The sequence below is a fragment of the Ictalurus furcatus genome, chromosome 1 (assembly GCF_023375685.1).
Source record: "Ictalurus furcatus strain D&B chromosome 1, Billie_1.0, whole genome shotgun sequence".
Lineage (NCBI taxonomy): Eukaryota > Metazoa > Chordata > Actinopteri > Siluriformes > Ictaluridae > Ictalurus > Ictalurus furcatus.
This window is the reverse complement of record NC_071255.1, coordinates 11,549,374-11,573,345: the sequence shown is the minus strand read 5'-3', so window position 1 is coordinate 11,573,345 and position 23,972 is coordinate 11,549,374. Positions and strand designations below refer to the sequence as shown.

Sequence of the window (23,972 nt, the reverse complement as noted above, 5' to 3'; positions counted from 1 at the left end):
TTTTTTATGTTTCTGTATTTGGAAAAATCGACTCCAGTTAAACCGTAGCCTATATTTTAAACATTTAAAAACATATGTGAGAAGTATATGGTCAATAGAATCAAGGCATACTAATGTTAAATGTTATTTTTTTAAGGTAAGCATATATTATTTGTGAGTGAGCGAGAGAAAGGGATTTAACCCTTATTTTATGGGTTAATCTGACCCATTTCCACATTTGACTTTTTTTTTTACTTTCCTCATTTAGGGTCATGAACGTATATGCAAATATTTCTTCTTAATAAAGGTTTACTGTTTTTGTGTGTATTTAAACTGTGGAAGTAATTTTGACCCATAACATAATATTAGGGTTAATACTGTACAGTCTGCAGCCTGAGCACATCATTAACTCCGGCTGCGTCCGAAACCGCATTTTTACCTAATATATAGTAGGCGAGAAATACCCGGATGGTGTACTGCTTCCGGCGAGATTTTGCAGTGTGCAGCCGATGGCCACTACGCGGTCAAAAAATCCCACAATGCACCGGGACTGGTGCGGACGAGCTCAGGAAAAAAACCCGTCGACAGCGTCTGTAAGGCTCTTTAAACCTTGGTTAAACAGTAATTGTTTAACAATACCCGAATAAATTGTTAACTTGTTTAAGATTTTTGCGTTTATGATGACGTTGAAGGTCACATGACAATACTAACATGGCGGATGTAGTATCTCCGGGATTGTAGTCACAATAAACACTTTTGATTGTACTGTTTTATAGATTCAAGTGTTTTGTATGACTTTGTATTCCCCTACTGTTATTTCATTAATTAAATAAAAAAAAAGTCATAATACACACACATACTGATTAGTACGTCCTTTTTCAGCGGCAATGCAGTACTTTTTTTTTAAATTTACATTTCAGAAGGAAACAAATTTATTCAGTAAAAATGCCACCTGTGCTACAAGATATTAAAGCTACACGGCTACAAAAATACAAAAAGAAGTACTAATCCAGTTAATTTATCATTAACATAATGTTGTAATAATTGTTTTTTTTTTTGGCAATGCAGTATGTACTGTCATAGTATTCGATTTCGGACGCAGCCTTATGGCTGCGACAGATATCTGAAATTCGATAGTGCGAATTTGCGACACTTCACGGTAACTGCTGCCTTGCGTCTCCCACCTGTATTCCGACAAGCTCAGTCTATGACGCCATTCCGCTTCTAAATTAGAATTGGCTAATAATTTGAGCTCGCGAACATCCTGACCAATTACGGCTTAGGAAGCGGGATTTGTCTGAATCCGGGTGGGAGACAAAAATCTGGCAGTACTGGACCAGTGCACTGGGTGGCACTGAGCGAAGCGGAAAGAGAAAAGGGAGTAAGCAGAGCTGTCACATCGCGCTGGTATTTTGGATTGGTGTGTTGTGATCTGGGAGCAAAAGCAAGACGGCACGAGTGCGCGAAAGAAAGGCCGAGTTATCGAGAGGACATGGCGGAGGTTAGCGAGGTTTTGATGTCGGTGTTGTCCACTATCCGGGTGCCGAGGCCCGGAGACCGCGTTCATAAAGACGAGTGCGCGCTGTCATTCGCCTCTCCGGTGAGCCTTTTACTGCACACACTACACACTTTACATCTCCATAACTGCGCATTCAGCCTTGTGAGAGAGTTTTATTCCTTTAAGTTAAACCAGTAGCTGCGATAGATTGTTTTCCGTGTTGTTGCGAATGATGCTGAGACCCGAAAGTTAGCAGAATGGCTAGTTGTGTTAGCTAGCTTCATTCAGAAGTTTGTATACAGCATTGATTTACTATAAAACAAACCTGAGCTAAAAGTTAGTGACCAGACATATCAATTTGGATCAGAGCACTGATTTTTAGATTTCAAATAATAAAAGGAACTAATTTATCTAAACAGATATCCGCTATAAGTAACAGGATATCTAGCTAACATTGCCGCTTTACTAGCCGTATTAGCAAGCTAGCTAAGTTCGCTGAGTAATGATCGGCCAGCATCACAATTGGATCCGAAATGCTGCCCTACTCCCTACTCCACATTCCCTAGTCCCTAGAAACAGCTAAATGTATTCTACCCCACACTAGCCCGTTGTAGGAATCTCTGAGTGCACTTTATATTCACTTTGTATTGTGTAAAACTCTGTAAACAGTGCACTAGATGGTGTTTAGGGTGTAAAGACATGAGGTATGGCAGTGCAGAGTGATACTAACTTTAATGCCTATAGTTATTTTCTGTACATTCAGTATGTAACTATACAGTTTTGCCAATAAACTGCAGGCGAATAACAGCTTACTAGCATGTCTTGTGGTTGCTGTTCAGGAGAGCGAGGGAGGTCTGTACGTCTGCATGAACACCTTCCTGGGCTTTGGGAGTCGCTTTGTGGAGCGGCATCACGCCCGGACTGGCCAGAGAGCGTACCTGCACATCAAGCGCACTCGCAAGCCTCACTCCCAGGTAAACACCATCGCTTTACACTTTACACGCTTCCCAAAACAATACAAGCTCATCCTTGCGTTCGGTATAATATCACGCTTCCCCAGTGTTCAATTCAGTTTAATTTGCATTGCGATTTTCACAATAAACATTGGAACTTTTACACAAATCCCGATGTAGATTTTAGCCTCGCACCTCCGGGGTTGGGGGTTCGAATCCCGACTCCGCCCTGTGTGTGTGGAATTGCTTGGATTCGGGGGTTTTTTCCGGGTACTTTGGTTTCCTCCCCCAGTCCAAACTTGCGTTGTGAGCTGGTTAAAATTGTCAGAAGTGTGTGAATGTGTGTGTGCGATAGTGCCCTGCGATGGATTGGCACCTTGTCCAGGGTGTCCCCTGCCTTGTGCCCCGAGTCCCCTGGGATAGTCTCCAGGATTCCTGCAACCCTGTGTAGGATAAGCGGTACAGAAAATGGATGGATGAGCAATCAAGAAAAGACACTGGCGATGAAAGACGGCCTTGAGAAAGGACCTCGATAGTGGATTGTGGGGTTATAAGTCATTCCTCTTCCTCAGTACTGTGTGGAGAAATGATATTTAGCAGCATCAGTCGAATAGTCTTTATGATTACAGCAGCGCTTCTTACGTCTGCTGTATCCAGGTGAAATTATCCGCTGAATCAAAGGTGAGACTTGAGCGTGAGCTGTTTGCAGGGATGTTATGTTATACTTATGGGATCATACACAGCAGCAGAAAGACTAGTGTTTTGTAATTGAGGCATTTCTGTGTCCTCAGTGACGTCTTACGCGATGTTTAAGGATCGATATTCTCATGCAGGGAAAGCTTGCCGTATATGTCTGCGGTCTGTTTGCTGTTTTGGGAGGTTTGAAGAGCAGATTATGACCGAGCACACGGGTCCTCCTCCCAGTCCACACCTTGGTGACGTTGGCAAAGTACAAACATGTGCTGTGGAGTTCCAGCAAAGTGCCTTGAAACCGAACGTGCAACGTTATTTGATACGTTGGCATAATTTCCATTGAAACAGGAAGTATGGAAGGGACATGTTAAGTTGGCTCCACCTTTTTTAAATAGCCAGTAGCGTTTAGCTTACCTCACAGCCCTGGCTAAAGCTGCGTTCACGCCATGTCATGATGACCGTAATTATGAGATTTCGACTTGTGAAACGTGTTCACGTTCTCACAATTACAACTTGTAAACTAGGAATTTTCGGAGAGCTCCGACGTAGAAACACTCAAAATGGCTTTGGCTTCAGCAGTGAAATGTAGTTAAAGGGGTTATATCGTAATATTTCGGTGTAATAATTCGTATAACTGACTATTAATAATGCAAGATTATTCTGAAAATAAACCGAAGGCATACAGTACAGTTATAATGACATTCTGAGTAGACCGTCTGGGTTGTTGTGTAGTAATTACGGTAATTCTGACATGGCGTGAATGCAGCCTGAGCCATACTCGACAGTTAGAGAAAATGCATGTCTTTGCTCCATCACGTAATGAGGGCTTATATTATTTGCTGTGCGTTGGAAAGTTCAGTGTAAACTGGGTGAGCTTTGAGTGATCTTTTTAGCACAGCATCAAGGTGTCAAATCCAAGCAGTCTGCGCTGCCCAGGATGACGTTGCTGGTAGGAAAAGCAGCGTTGGGAAACAATGGCTTCACCTGCACAGTGCTGTTCTGTCGCTGATCGTCTGTAGGCGGACTAAGACAGCTCAACTGTCTTGGTGCCTGTTCGTTCTCCCACACACTCTCAGCTCTCTCCTGTATCTCTTAGTCCACCGGTCTCACGGCCTGGCTCCTGGAACTGAAACACAAACGTTTATTTGCACTGCACGAATATTCACATAGTAATAATTGGAGTTAGCATCTAGAGGTCAACCGATAACTAAGTCGGGCAATACCCGCCGATAACAATTAATCAACCGATAGTTTTTAAAATTGATACTGAATGAAAACATAACATGCAAAGTAAAATATTGCTGAACTTTTTTTTACAAAAATAGAATAGTCATAGTATTGACTGTACTATGAAAATGTAAAAATTTTTTTAAAACAAAATAAATTTATAAATATGAATATATTAACTGTTAATAAATATGAAAGTAAATTAAGAGATCCATCCAAACTGAACTATACATTACCACTCCAAATAACAAATAAAAGTACAGGCATCCAAAATGAATAAAAAAAAAACACTTCAAATAACGCAACAAAATTTGTCACTGATTTAAAATAAAAAAATAAGTAATTTAGCCTCCAGAGTCCGCTCTGGTACTATATAATGACAGCGGACCCTTCTCAGCCACTCCGGGAAAAATTATCGGTGTGGATTACAGATAATGGTTTCGGTAATTGGTCATCGGTGCCAATTAATCGCCAGAACCAATCGATCGGTCGACCTCTCTTACCATCAATACATATCAAAGACATGTTTTTGTCTTTTGTTATTATATATTTCTGAGTTAAATTTTGGGATTCCAGCTTTATTACGATTCAGTAAACCTACAGTATTTTATATACTTACATAAACCCTGATCCAAATCAAGGATTTGTCTCAAATTAATACATTTTCCTTTTATTTTTTATAAGATTATTAAGCTAACTGTTTTTACTAGAGATGCACCGATGTATCGACCTATAAAGGCAATTTTTCCCCGCTATCGGCTGATAATGGTTTAAAAACATCTAATGATCAGGGCTGATTATATCCTGTCTCAGTCAGAAGTGGGCGGGAAAACACATCGATTTCGTGCTGTGTGTAAAGATGATGTCTCTTGTGTGGAATGACGACAAAACTGCAGCCTGTAAGCTCTGTAATCTCTGCACCGCTAAAATTATACACTGGACGCTGCAGCAGTGAAGCGGGAGTTTCGGTGTCGAGTCTTTTTGCCACGCTGCTTGAGGTGCTCGTGCTGAATTAAAACATCAGTACACTGTTGAAAGTTTTAAATGAAGATGAGTTCACATAATAAATAAATATTAATAAAATAAAGTAACGTATAGAAATTACTGTTAAATATATAGCCTATAATTGTTGTGGAGTGAGAGGGGGTCCTTGTGGATTGTATAAAATATTCTAGGGTCCAAAGCTCACAAAAGGTTGAGAACCACTCAACCCCCCATCAAATTAACCGAAAAAATAATCTGCCAACTAATCGATCATGAAAAATAATCGTTAGTTGCAGCCCTAATGTTGTTTTTAGATGTACCCTTTGTGTGAATAAAAACCCGATAATGTGTGCATGTTTTTCAGAAAGAGGATGATGGTTGTTCTGGGTCAGGAGATCCTCCCAAGAAGAAACCCACTCGCCTGGCCATAGGTAAGCCCAAACCCGAATTCCGTTTGAGGTGGCCATTTTCACAGATAGGATTGTAGTTCTGGAACTGTTCTGCACTGCAGTGAGCCGGGGAAGTGCCGCCTCTCGGCTGAAATATTTGGTCCGGTTCCAAAATGCTGATGAAATTGGTCCAGCACCAAATGCTGACGGTCTGAAACCCAGACCTGTGGTAGCCAAGGGTGTGAGAAAGTTATTATAACCACCGGTGAAATGAATGTTGCACATTATAGAGATTTAAAAAAAACCCCAACTAATAAATAAATAAATAAATAAAACGAGTGAAATTTAAAAATTGCTACAGTAAATCAGTAATCCAATGAGGAAACAACAATTATTAGAAATTGCAGCAAACATTTTCGACCATGCCTTTGGGCTGTGTTTAGACTAGGGCTGCAACTAATGATTATTTTCATAATCGATTAGTTGGCCGATGATATTTTCAATTAATCAGATGGGGCGAGGCAAACTGTCATTGCCTTTTTTTTGTTTATTTCAAATAAAATCAACAAACTGAGTGTTACAAATTCAGACTAAAACATTACACAACTGTTTGTCCAAAACAGAAAAGAACCCAAAACACACACAAATATATATTATTTATTTAGGACTGTAGTTTAATTCGGTGCTTTTTGTGAATTCATAAACAAATAATGTATAAGTACTTATATATAATATAAATATAAACTAACTAAATAAGATATATATATATAAATATAGATGGATAGATAGATAGATAGCATTATTTTTTATGGGTGCACAAAAAACACAGAATTAAACTACAGTCCTAAATTAATAATAAAAACTCGCATTCACTGCACCTTGTGGTTTCTATTACTCGCTGCCTTTAGACATATTATTTTACTTTTGATCATAATGTTTTAAGTAGACATTACAGATCTTACTCCTGCTCCGTCTGTGTCTGCACCGTGCATGAGGAGCAACGCGGTCTCGTTACTAACACATCACTTCCCGTTATAATAAACAACAGAAGTTACAATAAACAGACAATAAACTGGAATTAAATTAAACCTTTTAAGCAACTCACGACCGCATCACTGTCATGCTTTCGTGATGCACAAACTCTGCTTTATAAAGTTTATAAACCTTCTCGGCGGTGTTTAATCCCTGCCTTAGAGGACTTGGAGGTCGCACGCTTTCTTCATCAGTCACCTGACGATTTCACCTCTGTCTGATGGTGACTGAGGTCATGTTGGAAATAAAAGTTAACGATGACAGAAACAGTAAACTGAAGAAAGTCAGTGTCGGTGACTCTGAGGCTAAAGCTAGCGGTGTCACATTACGTGTGTGGCGTTCAAGCGATGATTGATCGATTGATATTAAAGTGTGCCAAGAAAACATTCCCCAAACGATCACATCACCTCTACCAGCCTGGACTGTTGACACAAGGCAGGTTGGGTCCATGGATTCATGTTGTTGGTGCCAAATTTTGACTCTATAATCAGATTTTATGCACTGCACTACTGCCACATGATTGATGGTTGATTTAGATAATTGCATAAATGTGCGTGTACCGGTGTTCCTAATAAAGTGCTCAGTGGCTGTCTTCTCTTCTCTAAAACGTCCTGTATGAAAATGTAATGAGATTGAGATGAGCTGGCCATGTGCATCCCTTCATGGCCACAATTTACCCAGCTTCATAACCGTTTGATTAACTTGGTGTGAAACTTGTGCTCATGTTCTGTATGACGGTGTGTTTCAGGGATCGAGGGCGGATTCGATGTGGAGCAGGACCAGTATGAGGAGGAAGTTAAGGTTGTTCTTTTCCCAGACAGACAGGAAGTGACATCAGAGGACCTGGCAACTATGCCAGATGTAGTGAGAGAGCGAGTAAGATTGGGATAATCCCTTTTTATTTATTTATTTATTTATTTATTACGTGTGTAATGGACGTTCATGTGCTTCTTTTTCAAAACTGAAGACACTCAGTAACCGTCATCTCTATCTCCTCAGTGCTGAAGTATTTAATAATTAAACTTTTAGTTCTTATTTTAGATCTACATTAATCTTTAATTTAAAATGTAATTAGTGTGTTTATGTATTAAAGTGCATTAATTTTTAATCTATTCACAAAGGAATTGTCTTTAGTATTTTAATATTGTAGTGTAAAATATGTAGTGATGTTTTAATAGTTTGCTGTTCATTGTTATATGGGTTTCATTAAAGACATTTAAAGACAGTTATTATAATATGTAGCGGATATATACGGAAACTTTAATTGGCAGTAGCCTACAGTACAGAGCCTGTACTGTTTATAGCAGATTGAAATCTCAGTAGTGTACAATCTTGTTTAGCAATGTTGTGTTTGTCCACGTGTGTGTGGATGCAGGTGTCACTGTCGATGGCAGGGTTGCTGGCTGCAGACTCTGTATCACAAGCTCTGCAGGTGCAGCAGTGGGACGGAGAAGTGAGGCAGGAGTCCAAACATGCAGCTGAGCTCAAGCAACTCGATAACGGAGTCAAAATTCCTCCTAGGTACCCCCCCCCCGACACACACACACACGGTTAACATGCACTAAAAACTGGAACAGCTTAACCACATGCTCTCACCTAGGACTTGTGTATATACAAAATAAATACACAGTGACAGGAAATTCCATTCAACTCATCACCCCAAAGTTTGTTTAGGTGTTTGGAAAACACCTTGTGTACATGCTCTGATTGTGTGTTACTCTCCTCTGATTGGTCAGTGGGTGGAAGTGTGAGGTCTGTGACCTGCAGGAGAACCTGTGGATGAACTTGACGGACGGCAAGGTGCTGTGTGGGCGGAGATATTTCGATGGTTCAGGTGGAAATAACCACGCTCTTCAGCACTTCCAGGAGACCGGCTACCCGCTAGCTGTCAAACTGGGCACCATCACCCCTGACGGAGCTGGTAAAAGTCATTACGGCACAGGTGGAATCTTAACCTGTGTGAAATGTTTTATGTTATAAATACAGAGGATAAAAATGTAATGTCTGTAAATGTCTGAGAAACAAGTATTGAACGCGTCAACATTTTTTTTCCAGTAAATATATTTCTATTTTCAATGAGGTTATTCACATGAAGTTTTCACCAGACATCACTATTAACTCAAGAAATCCACACATAAAGAATTCACAACATTAAAGTCCATAAATAAAGTTATGTGTAATAAAGTGGGGTATGACAGGAAAAAAAAGTATTGAACACTAAGTAAAAGCAGTTCTCCAAGGCAAGGTAAGGCAAGGAACCAGCTGTCATCTGTAAGTTATTATACCTCCTATCTGTGCAAATTAATATCAGCTGGGTTAGTAAATTGATGGTCGTTCCTCTTTATTACACATAACTTCTTTTATGGACTTTGATGTTGGAAATTCTTTGTATGTCTGGATTTCTTGAGTTAATACTGATGTCTGGTGAAAATTTCATGTGAATATCCTCAATGGAAATATATTTACTGAAAAAAAATGTTGGCGCATTCAATAATTATTTCCCCCACTGTATTTGAAAAGCAAACGGAGTGTATCTTGGTAACTTATGATATATTTCATAAGTTATGGCCTAGAATGCAATCTGAAATGCAATCTACTATTACTGCTACGATACCACACGGAAAAGCAAAACAGTCATACCATTGTTCTTATATCACTTGGTCTCTTTAATGAAGAACAATCAGCAGATTTCTTTTTCAGAATCAAATGCTGAATTTGTGTCAGAAGTCAGTGTGCTGTCTCCCTGGGTCCTGCTGTGAAGTATTTTTTACTCGTATTGAAACTTTTATCTTGTTTTTTTTAATACTGATTCCCATAACCTTAATGATTTAACAATCAATGCTGTTGGAATGAAGAAACAGTGAGCTAATATAAACTATAAATATTACTATAAACTATAAAAAGGCGTTCTTTGTGTGGATGGCAATGCCGATTACAGCCTTGCCCCAGAGTACAACTTAGGGCTGTGTTTGGAAAGTGATGGCAATTCAGTGTGGCATGACTGCAGTGCGCTGAGGAAAGAGAAATGGCAGTACATCCTGGGATTGCATTCATGTCTGAGACAAATTCAGCATTTGTTTCATTAAAAAAAAAACCCCAAGAGATCCTGCGACATAAACGCAATGTATTGAAAAAGTAATACAGTTGTGTATTGTGTTCCCTTCTTCTTCTTCTTCTTCTTCTTCTTCTTCTTTTTTTTTCTCCTCTTTTTCCCTTTTTTTTTTCCTTTCCCCTCCTCTTTTTCCCCTCAGACCAGTTGGATTTGCACATCTTTGGAACGGAAACTTTTCCGTAAAATGCAATAGAGTTTAAAAATAAATAGGTTTCTTTCACATTGTGCTAATTGGTTAAACTTTGAGCTAAATTAAATGATGATTAATGAGATGAAACATTGAGGAAAAATGGTCTCTGGTTAGGATTTGAAATGTATTTGAATCAGAGCGAATTGTTGCACCTTTCAGTGTTTCCCACAGGCTGAGAATTTACTTGTGTTGGTTGGTCATGGCATGTGACGGAGCTGGTTCAGTAATAAACTAGTCAAATAAAGGTTTATGAATAAACTATTTATTTCAAACAAATAATTACTGAAAATAAATAACTGTCAACATAAATGATTATTAAGAAATAAATAACTATATATTAAAATACATTTTCCGTTTTTAAGATATATTAAAGAACAAAACACAAACTGGTTTTTGATGAACATATCAAAAATAAATAACTTTTTACATTATGGAAAACATTTTCAAATGTGCCTATTTGCACAATTGATATTGCTTGCTGGAACATTTGATTTTCCATGGCTTGGAGAAAAAAACTTTTCTGACGCCTGTATGTAGGGGTATGCTTCAGTTGCAGGTCCATTGATAAAGATAAAGAGGCATGCAGCCAGGTGTTCCAGCATAAACCAATTACATGACTTGCCCACCGTCGCTTTTGTTTATTTAAAAAAAAAAATCTACTGAAATAAAACCAATATGTTTTGTTTTTAAAAAAATATAAAAACTCTAATTTGTAAAATACTAAGCGTATTATCAATACTTAGTTAGACAATGGATATTACAATTATAAACCGAGTGTCTGCTCCATGACTGTCCGCAGCAGCAGTCACAGCAGAGTTTAGCAATCAGACTGATCAGAGCTGTCCAACCCTACCATGAGTACAAAGACGTTACTAGGATGAAGGGAGGACATCTCTCTTCATTTGATAATGTTAAAAGTAAAGTCGGGCTTGTTGGCGGCTTCCTGACTCATTTTTAAAAAGACGAGCTAGCGAGCTGATGGCACGGAGAGAGAGAGAGCAGTGCTGGTCGAGCGAGCTAGACAGTGAATGAAGAGAGCGAGCGGTAGTAGCGAGAAAGCCGGTGAATGGGTGAAATAAAACGGACACAAAAGTTGGCAGTTGTACGCAATCTATAATGTTACCCAACATTAGTAAGCTGTTGTCTTACACTGAATGTTCAGTTCGGTGTCACGGCTAGCTCTACCATTACTAGACAGCTATCTAGCCAGACCAGCTAAAGTTACTGTACCCTTGTAAGTTAAAATATGTAACTTTTAACTTTAAAACATTACATTAACACATTAAGTATGGTGTTTTTATTATCGAGTTAGGACAAAAGGTTTTTGAGCTGTATTGTACCTCCAGGGCTGTTTCTTTGCATAGGCGGGCGCCAATGAGTGCCACAATGCCCCCACCACCATCAACCTCTCCCACCCACCCACAAGAAAGAGAGTACTAAATCCATACGATGATAGTTTAGTTGTGTCTTCCTTTGGCTGGCGACACCAAACTAGCCTAGTCTCGCATTAGATAGCCAAAAAGTTTTATATTTTATCGGTCTGGTAGTCCTGCAAAAAGTGATAACATCCAAGGCAAGTTTGATGATAAATCCAACTTTTTGTTTGAGCATGTCATACACTGACAGGTAAATTACCACAGCTTCTGTAAAAAAAAAAAAAAACAACTTTAGGCTACTAGCTGAGCTGAGAACGTTGAGCTGGAAAACTGACCATTATTTTTCTCAAGTTTTATTACCAACTGTACCATTTTACTACCTGTAACATTTTACTACCTGTACCATTGAGGTGGGAATTGTGGTTCATATCAAGTAGGTCCATCTGCAAGGTTTTTACAAACATATTATGAAAGTTTACTCTGGGATTGGTTGGAGGTCCTCTGGTTTGTTTTCATTAAGGAACTGACAATTGGAATTCGGATTTTATCTACCTGGGCGGGTTTTAAGATACCTGGGCGGGTCGCACAAGTAGAACCTATGTATGGGAAACAGTGCCTTTATAAAATACACATACTGATGCTTTTTCTTATATATAAAAATATATATGTATAAAATTGTGTATGATGAGGCAATTTCTTTCAGATGTTTACTCGTATGATGAGGATGACATGGTTTTGGACTCAAAGCTGGCGGAGCATCTCACCCACTTTGGTATTGATATGATGACCATGGAGAAGGTGAGCCACACCCCTGCTTTGTTTAATAATGATACTTTTATGATCAAATTGTATGTATGATTGGGTTATCCTTAAGTTGTTGAGAAACTCTCACTGTCTCCCGTCTCTCACTGTCCGTGTCCGTTGCAGACAGAACACACTATGACTGAATTAGAGATTGCAGTGAACCAGCGTGTGGGTGAGTGGGAGGTGATCCAGGAGTCCGGCACCATGCTGAGGCCTCTCTGGGGCCCTGGGCTCACGGGTATGAAGAATCTGGGCAACAGCTGCTACCTCAACTCAGTCATGCAAGTGCTCTTCACCATCCCCGACTTCCAGGAAAAGTCAGTACCTCTCAGCTTGTGTGTTTACTGCTTAGCCTTTCTTTCATTGTAACATGAGATTTCATTCCGACGTCTGGGGAAACGCTTTCATTCTTGTATATAGAGTCTGGCTGAAACACCCAGACTACAAAGCTACAAACTACAGTCCTAATCCCTATTACATATATGTTTTGTAGGCCTCACTTTTTTTTTCTCCTTTTTTTTTTTTCACAAAAAGAAATGTGAATTAACAGACTGTGTGAACATTTGGAAATGAATCACAATCTTCAACAGCCTCCCTAACTGTGTAGTGCTGTAAAAAGCAAATCTCTGATTAAGTCGCCTGTTTGTGCCTCGGTGCTGTCAGTGTTTTAGTAAGCAGTAAAATGTAACGACATCGTGTTACAGTGCCGCTTACAATATGATTGTGTTTACCAGTATAGCCTTTTAAACCTGCTGAATGTGGAAAATGGCAAACATGCGCAACAAAAAAAAAAATCTGTTGTTGCACATTCCATGCCTCTAGAAATGTATGTAAAATACACCCACATTTTTTTGACTTCCAATTAATGTAAAACCAAAAGTGTTGTGCAAAAATTCCGCTTTGTCGTTCCTACACTTTTTTTCCACCTCTGTTGTTAGCTCTTTTACTAAGGAGTCATTACCGCCAATCATTACATGATCTGATCTGCCCACACTGTTGTGATCGGGTGGAAACTTTAGTAGCATTTAATCATATCTAAATTGTAGCATCACAAAGAATGTTTTTTAACGGATATTTGAAGCAGAAAGTGTTAAATGCGCTATGGAGAATGTGCTTTTATAGTGTTTCTCTTTAACTTACTTTAATAGGTATGTGTCCAGCATTGACAAGATCCTGGATGAAGCCCCGAGTGATCCCAGCCAAGACTTTAAAACACAAGTGTGAGTGTATTCCACAGTTGTTTAAAAGATTGTTAAGGCTGCATGTATGGCATCTTAATTTGCTGTAACACTTGAGTTCACCAGCAGAAGGTGCAGGAGAGTAATGACAAGTTCAGCAACGTGGCAGGAGAGCCAACTGAAGGAAAAATGTACTTTAAAGTGATTTGCAGTTTTAAATACAATCAAACTAAAGGCAGAGAGTTTTGAACTCGTTGGAATTCTTTCTTCTCTGTCTTTCTTAACTTGTTCTTCTCTTTGGCCGGCAGAGCAAAACTGGGCCATGGTTTGCTCTCAGGAGAATACTCTAAGCCCGCTCCAGATCCAGGCGATGACCCCAGTGCGTCCTCTGAACCCAGGGTAGGACGGGATTGTATTTGCTTGAGTGCATCATGCTTCTCTTTGATGAGAGCTTCTATTTGTTTAGCAAAATCTTGTTTTAAAGCTATTCTGTTATGACATGAACCTTGAAATTGACCTGTATTGCCTATTATTATACCACAGTGTGGTTGAGATAGCACTTAAAAAACATGTAACATAGATAAACATATTGTTGATTTGGTGAAACTTTCGGTTAGGAGACGCTTATGTAACGTTTACTGAAAGGCGGCGTCTCGGCTGTCAGGGCTTTGTAACAGGCATGGGAAATTCTTGATGAGTTTGTTTTTCGGTTTGTCAGTAATGTGACCAGTTGTTTGTCTTGTTAACTTTAAGATAGAGCAAAAAAATCAAAACAAAAAAAGGGTGGCTGGTGAATGATAACAGGAAACTTGTTTCATGGACGCTCCATAACATTAAATTTGAACTGTAGCTGAACGGTGGCTTAGTGGTTAGCATGTTTGCCTCGTACCTCCAGGCATGGGGGTTCAAATCCTGCCTCCGCCCTACATGTGTGGAGTTTGCATGTTCTCCTCGGGCTTCAGGGGTTTCTTCCGGGGTACTTCGGTTTCCTCCGCCAGTCCAAAGACATGCATTGTAGGCTGATTGCCATTTCCACACTGTCCGTAGTGTGTGAATGTATGTGTGATGGCTTAGCACGCCATCCAGGGTGTCCTCTGATTTGTCCTCTGAGTTCCCTGGGACAGGCTCCAGGCCTTGTGTAGGGTGAGTGGTATGGAAAATAGTGTTGTTGTTTTTTTTTTTCTAGAGGAATCTGGCCTTTGTTAAGCACTGGAACACTTGCATTGAACCAGATGGTGATCATGTAGAAAAATGATACACTTACGTGATTTGCAAAAAACCATGCAAAATTGCGGTTTTCAGTTGACTCACACTTGTATAAAGATATAGTCCGTTGTGCGTTATTTCTTACTTAACTAACCGCTTCTAATGATCTGCTTCCAGGGAGACCAGGTTGGCATCGCACCACGCATGTTCAAAGCCCTTATTGGTCGAGGCCACCCTGAATTTTCCACTAATCGGCAACAGGACGCTCAGGAGTTTTTTCTTCACTTCGTAAACATGGTGGAGGTAAGCAATGTCGCTCCATCCTTACCTCGTCTCCCCTCTTTTTTTTTTTTCTTTTCCTTCTTGCGCATTCACTCCCTCCATCCCTCTCACAGAGGAACTGCCGCTCTGGGCCAAACCCATCTGAAGCATTCCGCTTCCTGGTGGAGGAAAGGATTGTGTGCCAGCAGTCTCAGAAGGCCAAATATACCCAACGAGTGGACTACATAGTTCAGTTGCCTGTGCCAATGGACCAGGCCACCAACACAGGTGAGAGGACAACTATGTGAAATGGCTTTTCTTGAGAAACTACTACACCTTGCAGGACTACCGATTGAAGTAAAAAATTCTTACAGTATACTTATGCATGTTGAATTAAAGCCCCAGCAGCATGGTTTGAAATATTAAAAAAAAATCTCTTGTATTTGTGTTACTCTTGTGGTAGCTGTCATTTAATAGCATTTACCAGTGATGGATTCATCACATTCTTATCACTAACTATGATTCAGTTATAAATAAATTTGATAAAGTCCCATTTTCTGCCTGATCAGAACTGTGTGGGCGTGTCAGATTGCACACTGACAGCAACAGTTTCCCGGCACTGATGAATTGCTTGAAAAGCATGTAGGAAACGGAGAGCAGGGCTTCCACAATGCTTTTTAAATGTATTTATTAATTTAATTTATTTATTTTAATACTTTTTTCTTTACACTGTGATTCATTAATGTTGTGTGATGTGTTGGTACATTTTATACATTTACATATTTGTAGAATTTGTCCCAGGAAAAGTGTACTGAGTGAAAAGTATATTGTCATACCCATGTTTTAACTTTGTTTTTCTGTTAATGTTTTCCACACAGCCTTTCTTTATATATTTGTGTTTTGTATTTTTTTTTTTTTCCCTATCAGAAGAGTTACAGGAGGCTGAGCGTCTGCGGGAAGAGGCAGAGGCATCTGGAAGCGCCCCTCCTGCCACTCCTCGAGCTCAAATCCCATTCTCCTCCTGCATGACTGCTCTGATTGAGCCGGAGACACTCTCAGACTTCTGGAGCTCTGCGGTGCAGGGCAAGACCACTGCCACCAAGTAAGTAACCTTTGCACTTTCTTCCTGGACCCTGGACTGTGCTATTCATATAGCAGGTGAATGTAGTCTAGTCACTGAGCTCCTCTTTTTTTTTTTTTTTTTTGCTTTCTCTGGATTTCAGGACCACACGCTTTGCTTCATTCCCTGACTATCTTGTCATCCAAATCAAGAAATTTACTTTTGGTCTGGACTGGGTCCCTAAAAAACTAGGTAAATATTTACACCACTTTGTTTAACAGTTTATGCGGAAGTGTCCGCTGTTATTTTACAGTATGAGAGCGGCCTCTAGAGGCGAAATAAATACTAACGCCGATCAATTTGTTGTGCTATTTGAAGTGTTTTTTTGATTCATGTTGGATATCTCTATTTTTATTTGTTATGTGGGGTGTTACTTTTTGGTTGGACGATTATCTTGCATTTACTTTAATATTTATTAATAGTTAATTATATATGAATATTTTTATATTTTTCATTTACAGAAGTACTGTACATTGTCAGGGTACAGTCAGTACTTTTTGTTTTTGTAATCGAATTTGAATATTTGCTGTCTTTTTTTTTTTTTTTTTTTTTTTAAACCAGTGATGTTATTTTATTTAGCCTAATGGAGTTTAGGATTAGTGATTGTTAGCCTATGTTTGTAACCTAGCGATGCGGTGACGTATGCTTACTTTTGAAACCCGTCTCAAACCACGTTCTTACAGGGACCTACATAGTTATTGAAGCGCTGCCTTATAAGATACTGACTGACACACATCATGTAACTTAAATATGTTTGTAAGCAAGCTGAAATCAGGTTTTCTGTTTTTTAAATAATTATTCCTCACGTTATTTATCTGCTAGATGTCAGCATTGATGTTCCTGATTCACTGGATCTGAGCGAGCTCCGGGGAGCCGGACAGCAGCCTGGGGAGGAGCTTCTTCCAGAGGTGGCCCCGCCCCCTCTCATGACCCCTGACGTGGAGGTCAAAGGTATCCTGGGTTCCCACGGCAACGACGAGGACGACTCTCTCTATTCCCCACTGCTGTGTCAGTCTGTCTGTCTCTTTTTCTCTTTCTTCCTTGTCCATCTGAGTCACATTTTTTCACCCTTCTTTCATTCTTTGCCTACTCCTTATTTGCTATTTTATGCTGCGTGTTTGTATTTTTAGGTTCATGCCTGAATTTGCAATCAGGGACAAGTTTGGGTATAGAGATTGATTTGTCCTGAAAGAAAAATAGATATTTTTAATTTTAAAGTTAAAATAGTGTTATATGGAGTGTGTGTGTGTGTGTGTGTGTGTGTGTGTGTGTGTATACACAGTTGTGGCCAAAAGTTTGCATACCCCTTGCAGAATTTGCTAAATCTGAATACTGTTAACACAATAAGAGCGATCATTAAAAATCCCATGTTGTTGTTTATTTAGTTCTGTCCTGAATAAGCTATTTCACATAACAGATGTTTACAAGACAAGATAATAGCTGAATTTATAAAGATTACCCTGTTCAAAAGTTGTACCCTTGATTCTTAATACTGTGTCATTACCTGGATGATCCTCGACTGTTTTTATGTTTTGTAATAGTTGTTCATGAGTCCCTTGTTTGTCCTGAGCAGTTAAACTGCCCACTGTTCTTCAGAAAAATCCACCAGGTCCTGCACATTCTTTGCTTTTCCATAATATTCTGCATATTTGACCCCTTTCCAACAGCGGCTATATGATGTCGAGATCCATCTTTTCACACTGAGGACAACTGAGGGACTCCTACACAACTATTACATAAAGTGCAAACATTCACTGGTCCTCCAGAAGGCAACACGATACATTAAGAGCCAGGGGGATGTAAACTTTTGAACAGTATGATCAGTGTAAATTGTTAGTTACATGTCTCCCAGAATACACAATACTAACAATTTACACTGATCATCCTGGGTATGTAAACTTTTGAACGGGGTAATTTTTATAAATTCATCTATTATCTTGTCTTGTGGACTATTTGTAAATATCTGTTATGAGAAATAGTTTATTCAGGACAGTACTAAATAAACAACAACAACAACATGGGATTTTTATCATCCCTCTTATCTTTTTCTGCAAGGGCTATGCAAACTTTTGGGCGTGTGTGTCTGTGTGTGTGTGTAAAAACAAAAACCAAGAAAGACCCAAAGTTCATGTTAACATTACATCCCAAGATTTAAAAAAAAAAAAAGAAAATTGGAAAAAATGAGGGAGTTTTATTTTGGTGTTCATTATAAACAACATATAACAAAATTCTCATGTGCTGTTCTCATGATTTTTTTTTCATGACTTTATTTTACTTCATTTTAGTTTATTTTATTTATTTTATTTTTGTTTCTAAAATATTGTTCTCAGTGAATTTATGACTTTTGTAAGTTTTTTTAATTTTATTTTTACAAGTCCCATTTTGGTTTGCCATATACTTCCACATTACTTTGTGTCTTTTAAACATGACATATTTAAGTTATTGAGGTGTTGTATCATTTGCCAGTGGCTTTATTGTTTTTTTTCCCGGTTTTTACATTTAAAAATTATTTTAATTTTTTCAGTTGCAGGTCATATTTATTTATCTGATGTGAAATGATATCAAGTCTCTATAGGAATTTCTGTTTCTGTCTCTCAGCTCCAGTGTTGGATGAGTCCACAGTGTCTCAGCTGTGTGAGATGGGCTTTCCTCTCGAGGCCTGCAAGAAGGCTGTATATTACACGGGGAACACCGGCATCGATGCTGCCATGAACTGGGTGATGGGGCATATGGATGATGCAGGTACATCTATTAATATATCCAAAAAAAATATTGCAAGCTGAAAAAGCCTTAGTCTCAGCCTCAATCTAGCTTTTTACTGACCGGTCCCATTTGTCTGATCGCCTCCACATGATTGGCTGCAGATTTTGCCGCTCCTTTGGTGTTGCCTGGCTCTAGTTCTGCTCCTGGATCCACACCCACTGAAAGCGTGTCAGAGGAGCACCTGGCGACCATCGTCTCCATGGGATTTAGTAGAGATCAAGCCTCACGTGCTCTCAAAGCTACGGTGAGCATGCTATAGAGTGATTTTATAATTACATTTTTTACATTACATGTTTCCAACCCTCGTGGCTGGAAGTGTTCATGGTTTGTTTAGCTTTCAGGCTGATTTCCTTTGCTTTGCTTGTACACACAACTGCATACACACTACAAATTGAGCTTGAGAAGGCACACACAAAATAAATTAGCAGGTGTAATAAACATGAATGAGGTGGATTAATTTCTCAATCACTACTACTTTTTCTCCAAAGGCATTAAAAAATAGACTAAACCCTCTGGTATGCTTTGTTTATTTTTTTTTTACTCGTACGCTAGCGTGTGCGCACAGTCGTATGCATAACCTTTCAAAGTATGCTCCATTTGACCTGTACGCACATGCAGGCAGTCGATGCATGCACATTACAACTTGCACTACCCCTCCTGGTCTACAGGAGTCAGTACAAAGCAGTAAAGCAGGCCTTTTGGTGTGAAGGACGATAACCAAGAAGAATCACATCATCACGAAGAACAATGCTTTTGGGCAATCTCTCACTACGATTAGCACCCATATACAACTCCTTATAATCTTTAAGGTTAGAATTATTCAAATGCGGGTCCTTTCTAACCTGCACTTGTTTCCGTCTCTTCCGTTTATTCAGTTTTTTCTTCAACTACCTTGAGATTCAGCGGCACTGGGTCACTGTTGCCACTTTGTGGAAGAACTAAATAGTGCAAAGGAATTAAATGCGCATGTGCGACCTGCTCGTACAAAGTACGTGCGGTTAGAAAAATCGGACGGTGTGCATACAGTTCCACGTTCTCTGCTGATGATGAAATTTGCCTCACGTAATACATGCAAAATGTGAAGCATACTTTTCTACTTATGCAAACAAGTACAAATTTACAAGAAGGGATGACAGTTTTCTGTGGTTTGAACATGAGCACTGACTGACAGGAAGCACAACTTTTCTGTTTATCACACTTGCCTTAAAACAAAAAAACAAAAACAAAAAAACATTACGAATGGTTTTGTTTGCGTCTCAGTGCGTGTGTTCCTGCGTGATTAGACCCAGTGCTGTACAGCTCAACCATAAACTAGATTATGATGAAATAGAAATCTTGGTAAGCACGAAACAAAATGGTGATTTCAATCCCTGACACGTTTCTTCGTATGTTCTGTGGACATTCTGTCATCAGCAGTAACCCTAAGCATGAGACGGGGCATTTGAATGCTCTCTGTACTGTTTATATGAATGATTGAGATCTATTTACATTTTTAGGTTAGGTAGTCAAAATGTTAAAGCTGTACTGCTGTGAAATCTAAAGATATTGCCTGGCTTTTCATCAATGAGAAATAAGTATTCCCATTAAACCTTGCAGTTGCATGTATAAAGCTAATGCTCTAATTCTGACGTAGTGTTAACTTGCATATTCATTTCAAAGCATTTTTTTTATATAGTTACGTACATTTCTGATTTCTTTCTGCGTTTTTGTAGTAAATGTGTAGTAAAAATGTGTGTGTGCAGAGTAATGTTCTCGAGCGGGCAGTGGACTGGATCTTCTCCCACCTGGACGATCTGGAGTCTATGGAGGTGTCTGAAGGCGGCCGCTCAGAGGGAGCCAGCGAAGCCAACAGAGACCCGCCGCCCGGACCACGAGTCCGTGACGGACCAGGAAGTGAGTCGAATTCATGTGTTTACGTGGTGGTGTTTGACCTAATGGTTGGTTAGGTAACGAGTAGAAAAGAGGAGCACAATGTTAGCTTTTAGTCTCCCTCCTTCCACAATATACCTTAATTTATTTTGTTTACATAATCTCTTACGGGTCTTGGTTCTGTCCTGCAGAGTACGAGCTGTTTGCTTTTATCAGTCACATGGGCACGAGCACAATGTGTGGTCACTACGTCTGCCACATCAAAAAGGACCAACAGTGAGTGAAGCGCATGCTTTTCATACTCCACAGACCATTAATGTCATGTTTTTGGGAGATACAATTTGATTTCCTGTTTTCTTCTCTTTCCTAGATGGGTAATCTTTAATGATCAAAAAGTGTGCGCGTCTGAGAAACCACCGAAGGACCTGGGCTACCTGTACTTTTACAGGAGAGTAGTGGAGTAAAAGACATCATCCGAACACACACACACACACACATACATGATGTCTTAGCTGCTGAGGGATGCGAGGGAGGGGGGGCATACTCAAGCTTCTGAACTGACAGGTTTTTGTTTGAGCAATTCAAGCACTTCTTCCTCTTATATACTGCCCACGTCCAGCCAGAGGACGTTCATGATGGAGTGAGCAGTGCTGCAGGACTCTCTGATGGCACAAATAACCTCCTACATAACCTCTCCCTCCCTCTCTCTCTCTATCTCTCTCTCACTCTCTCCCTCCCTCTCACTGTCTCTCTCTCACTTACTCTCTCCCTCCCTCCCTCTCACTGTTTCTCTCTCTTGCTCTCTCACTCTCTCACTCACCCTCACTCTCGCTCTCTCACACTCTCCCTCTCACACTCTCCCTCCATCTCCCTCCCTCTCTCTCACTCTCACCCTCACTCTCACCCTCACTCTCGCGCTCACACTCTCCCTCCTTCGCACTCTCACTCCCTCCCTCCCTCACGCTCTCACTCACTCTCTTGTGCGCTATCTCTCTCACACTCTCTTGACCTCTCTCAATCTCTCACTCTCTCCCTCCCACTCACTGACTCACTCTCTCTTTCCCTTTCTCTCTCACTCACACACATGTGCGCTCCCCCCCCCCGGTTCTGTAGTGGTTATTGTGCAGTCATTGCTTCTAGAGCCAGACTCTACGTTTTGCGTTCTCCTATGTGTTCCAAAAACAAGGTTTCTGTAAAGGCTGGAAGATTTAGATCACTACATGACATGACAATATAAATAAAGGGTGCACACTGAAGAAGAAAAGAAAAAAAAATTAGCAAAATCAAACCAAACTGGTTGTTCTGTCATGTGTTGCAAGCCTGATAGCTGAAGGGTTTTTTTCTCCTTTTTTTGGGGAAATGAATACATTTTTTTCTTTCTGCTTTGAAAAAAAATATAAAATAAAAGATGTGTCTCTTTGCCAACGAGTCTGTCTGGAGTTATTCAATGGAATTGTGTACTGTGTAATGGAAGTGTAAAAGGGAGGCATGTCCCCATACCCCCCCCCCCCCCCCAAAACCCCCATACTATTCATTTTCATGAACTTTTTCATGAGGTATTAAAAATACAGGAAGGAAAAATAAGTAAAAATGCATTTTTTTTTGTATGTGCAAATGAATGTAAAAAAAAAAAAAAAAAAAAGGCAATACATATTCAGTTGTGATAAAATAAGTACAGTCCATGGAAATTGTTGGTGTTTTTGACATTTGGGCAAGCAAACATTTGATCCTCTTTGATACACTATCAAATTGACATTTTGTGGTCATTTTCACAAGTTAACAAAAAACACATCAGTGACATGGAAAAAGTAAGTACACCCCTACATTTTTCACACCTTCACATCCTTAAAATTAGAATCAGGTGCTTAGGTAGTGCAGGTGGAACCTGTCTTATTTATACGCCTCTCATATCTAGTGTCTGGTGTTTCCTTTGTTACCGAGGTGTGTGGTGTCATCATGCCAAGATCTAAAGAGTTCTGTAAGGCCTTCAGAAAAAAACCAGTGGATACTTATGAACCCCAAAATTTCATCAAAGGATCGGCTAATAAGTCTTGTAACTGTTGGTGTCAAAGTGTTTGCTTCTACAATCTGAAAGAGATTGCAAAAATTTGACCTGCATGGGAGACGTGCCAGGAAAAAGCCTTTGCAAGACTACAGTTTGCCAATGAGCATATAGGCAAAGACCAGGACTTTTGGAATAATGTGCTCTGGACAGACGAATCAAAGATAGAGTTGTTTGGCCACAGTAACAGCAGAAATGTTTGGCGCAGACCATAGACAGCTTTTCAGGAGAAGCACTTCATACCAACCGTGAAGCACAGTGGTGGAAATGTTATGGTTTGGGGTTGCTTCACTGCCTCAGGGACTGGACAGCTTGCATTCATTGATTCAACTATGAATTCTGCATCATATCAACGAGTGCTTGAAGATAATGTGAGGCCGTCTGTCCAAAAGTGGAAGTTGAACTGAAAGTGGACCTTTCAGCAGAATAATGATCCTAAGCACACCAACAAATCCACCAAGGAATGGCTCAAAAAGAAGAAATGGAGGGTTATGGAATGGCCTAGATTTGAATCCCATTGAAATGTTGTGGGGGGGATTTGTAACAGGCAGTGCATGCAAGGAAACCCTCAAACATCTTCCAACTGAAAGAATATTGCATGGAAGAGTGGTCAAAATTCCAGCAAGCCTGGTGGACAATTATGCAAAATGTTATTTCTGCTAAAGGGGGCAATACTAGCTTCAGAGGCCCAGGGTGTACTTACTTTTTTTTAACTATTGATATTTCTGTTGAATAAATGATTGAAAAAGCTAATTTTCCTTATGTGTTTGTTCAAACATATCAACTTTATTAATAGGCCCTGTTTCAAAGATGATCAAATGTTTGCTTGTCCAAATATGTTAAAAAAGCCAACAATGTCCACAATTTTTTTCACACGAGTATATATTCCTTATATAGTGATTAAAAGAAAAAATATATATACATATATATATTTATTCATTACACTTCTTCTTTTTAATGTCTGTTTTATTCTGTTCTGGATTTTGGTGACTATGCTGACAAAGTAATTTTAGGCTTAAAAAAACATTCTAAATTATAATATGGAGGCAAAAACTATTTCTCTTCATAAATATGATGCCCGTATCTCATGTTTGCTGTGATACTGTAATAGACATTTCCTGTAGTTTCAGAAGGTAGAGCCTTTATGGGATTATGTGCATGTGCAGTATGTAATCAGTTTACGAAAGCAAATAAAGACAAACTCCAGTAACAGGCTGCCTTGTCTACACATGTTCCAAACACTCGTTCTCAGGAACCTAATTAACATAACACCTTA

The 23,972-nt window shown here is 39.5% G+C and overlaps 1 protein-coding gene across 4 annotated transcripts; it reads left to right on the top strand.

Moving 5' to 3' along the window:
- Positions 1-1,150: 1,150 nt before the first annotated feature.
- usp5 (ubiquitin specific peptidase 5 (isopeptidase T)) lies at positions 1,151-22,055 on the top strand. Of its 4 annotated transcripts, none has more exons than XM_053625444.1 (20): positions 1,151-1,579; positions 2,317-2,451; positions 5,699-5,765; positions 7,504-7,631; positions 8,131-8,276; positions 8,492-8,697; positions 12,137-12,231; positions 12,361-12,554; positions 13,386-13,457; positions 13,724-13,814; positions 14,799-14,924; positions 15,017-15,170; positions 15,810-15,984; positions 16,106-16,194; positions 16,825-17,010; positions 18,601-18,744; positions 18,867-19,009; positions 20,508-20,658; positions 20,826-20,910; positions 21,005-22,055. In XM_053625444.1, exons 1-20 carry the CDS (start codon positions 1,472-1,474, stop codon positions 21,096-21,098), a joined length of 2,589 nt encoding a protein of 862 aa, XP_053481419.1. In that variant the 5' UTR covers positions 1,151-1,471; the 3' UTR covers positions 21,099-22,055. The 4 variants fall into 4 exon arrangements, with proteins under 4 accessions (XP_053481419.1, XP_053481429.1, XP_053481437.1 ...); XM_053625454.1 differs by having other exon boundaries at positions 1,153-1,579; positions 8,492-8,676; XM_053625462.1 differs by having other exon boundaries at positions 1,153-1,579; positions 16,825-16,953.
- Positions 22,056-23,972: the final 1,917 nt, after the last annotated feature.

Excerpts from the sequence above, each read along its gene's own strand:
- usp5 (XM_053625444.1), top strand. The coding sequence starts at position 1,472 with ATGGCGGAGGTTAGCGAGGTTTTGATGTCGGTGTTGTCCACTATCCGG. Across the intron at positions 1,580-2,316 it reads CGCTGTCATTCGCCTCTCCG|GAGAGCGAGGGAGGTCTGTA; the intron begins GTGAGCCTTTTA and ends GTTGCTGTTCAG. Across the intron at positions 12,232-12,360 it reads ATATGATGACCATGGAGAAG|ACAGAACACACTATGACTGA; the intron begins GTGAGCCACACC and ends TGTCCGTTGCAG.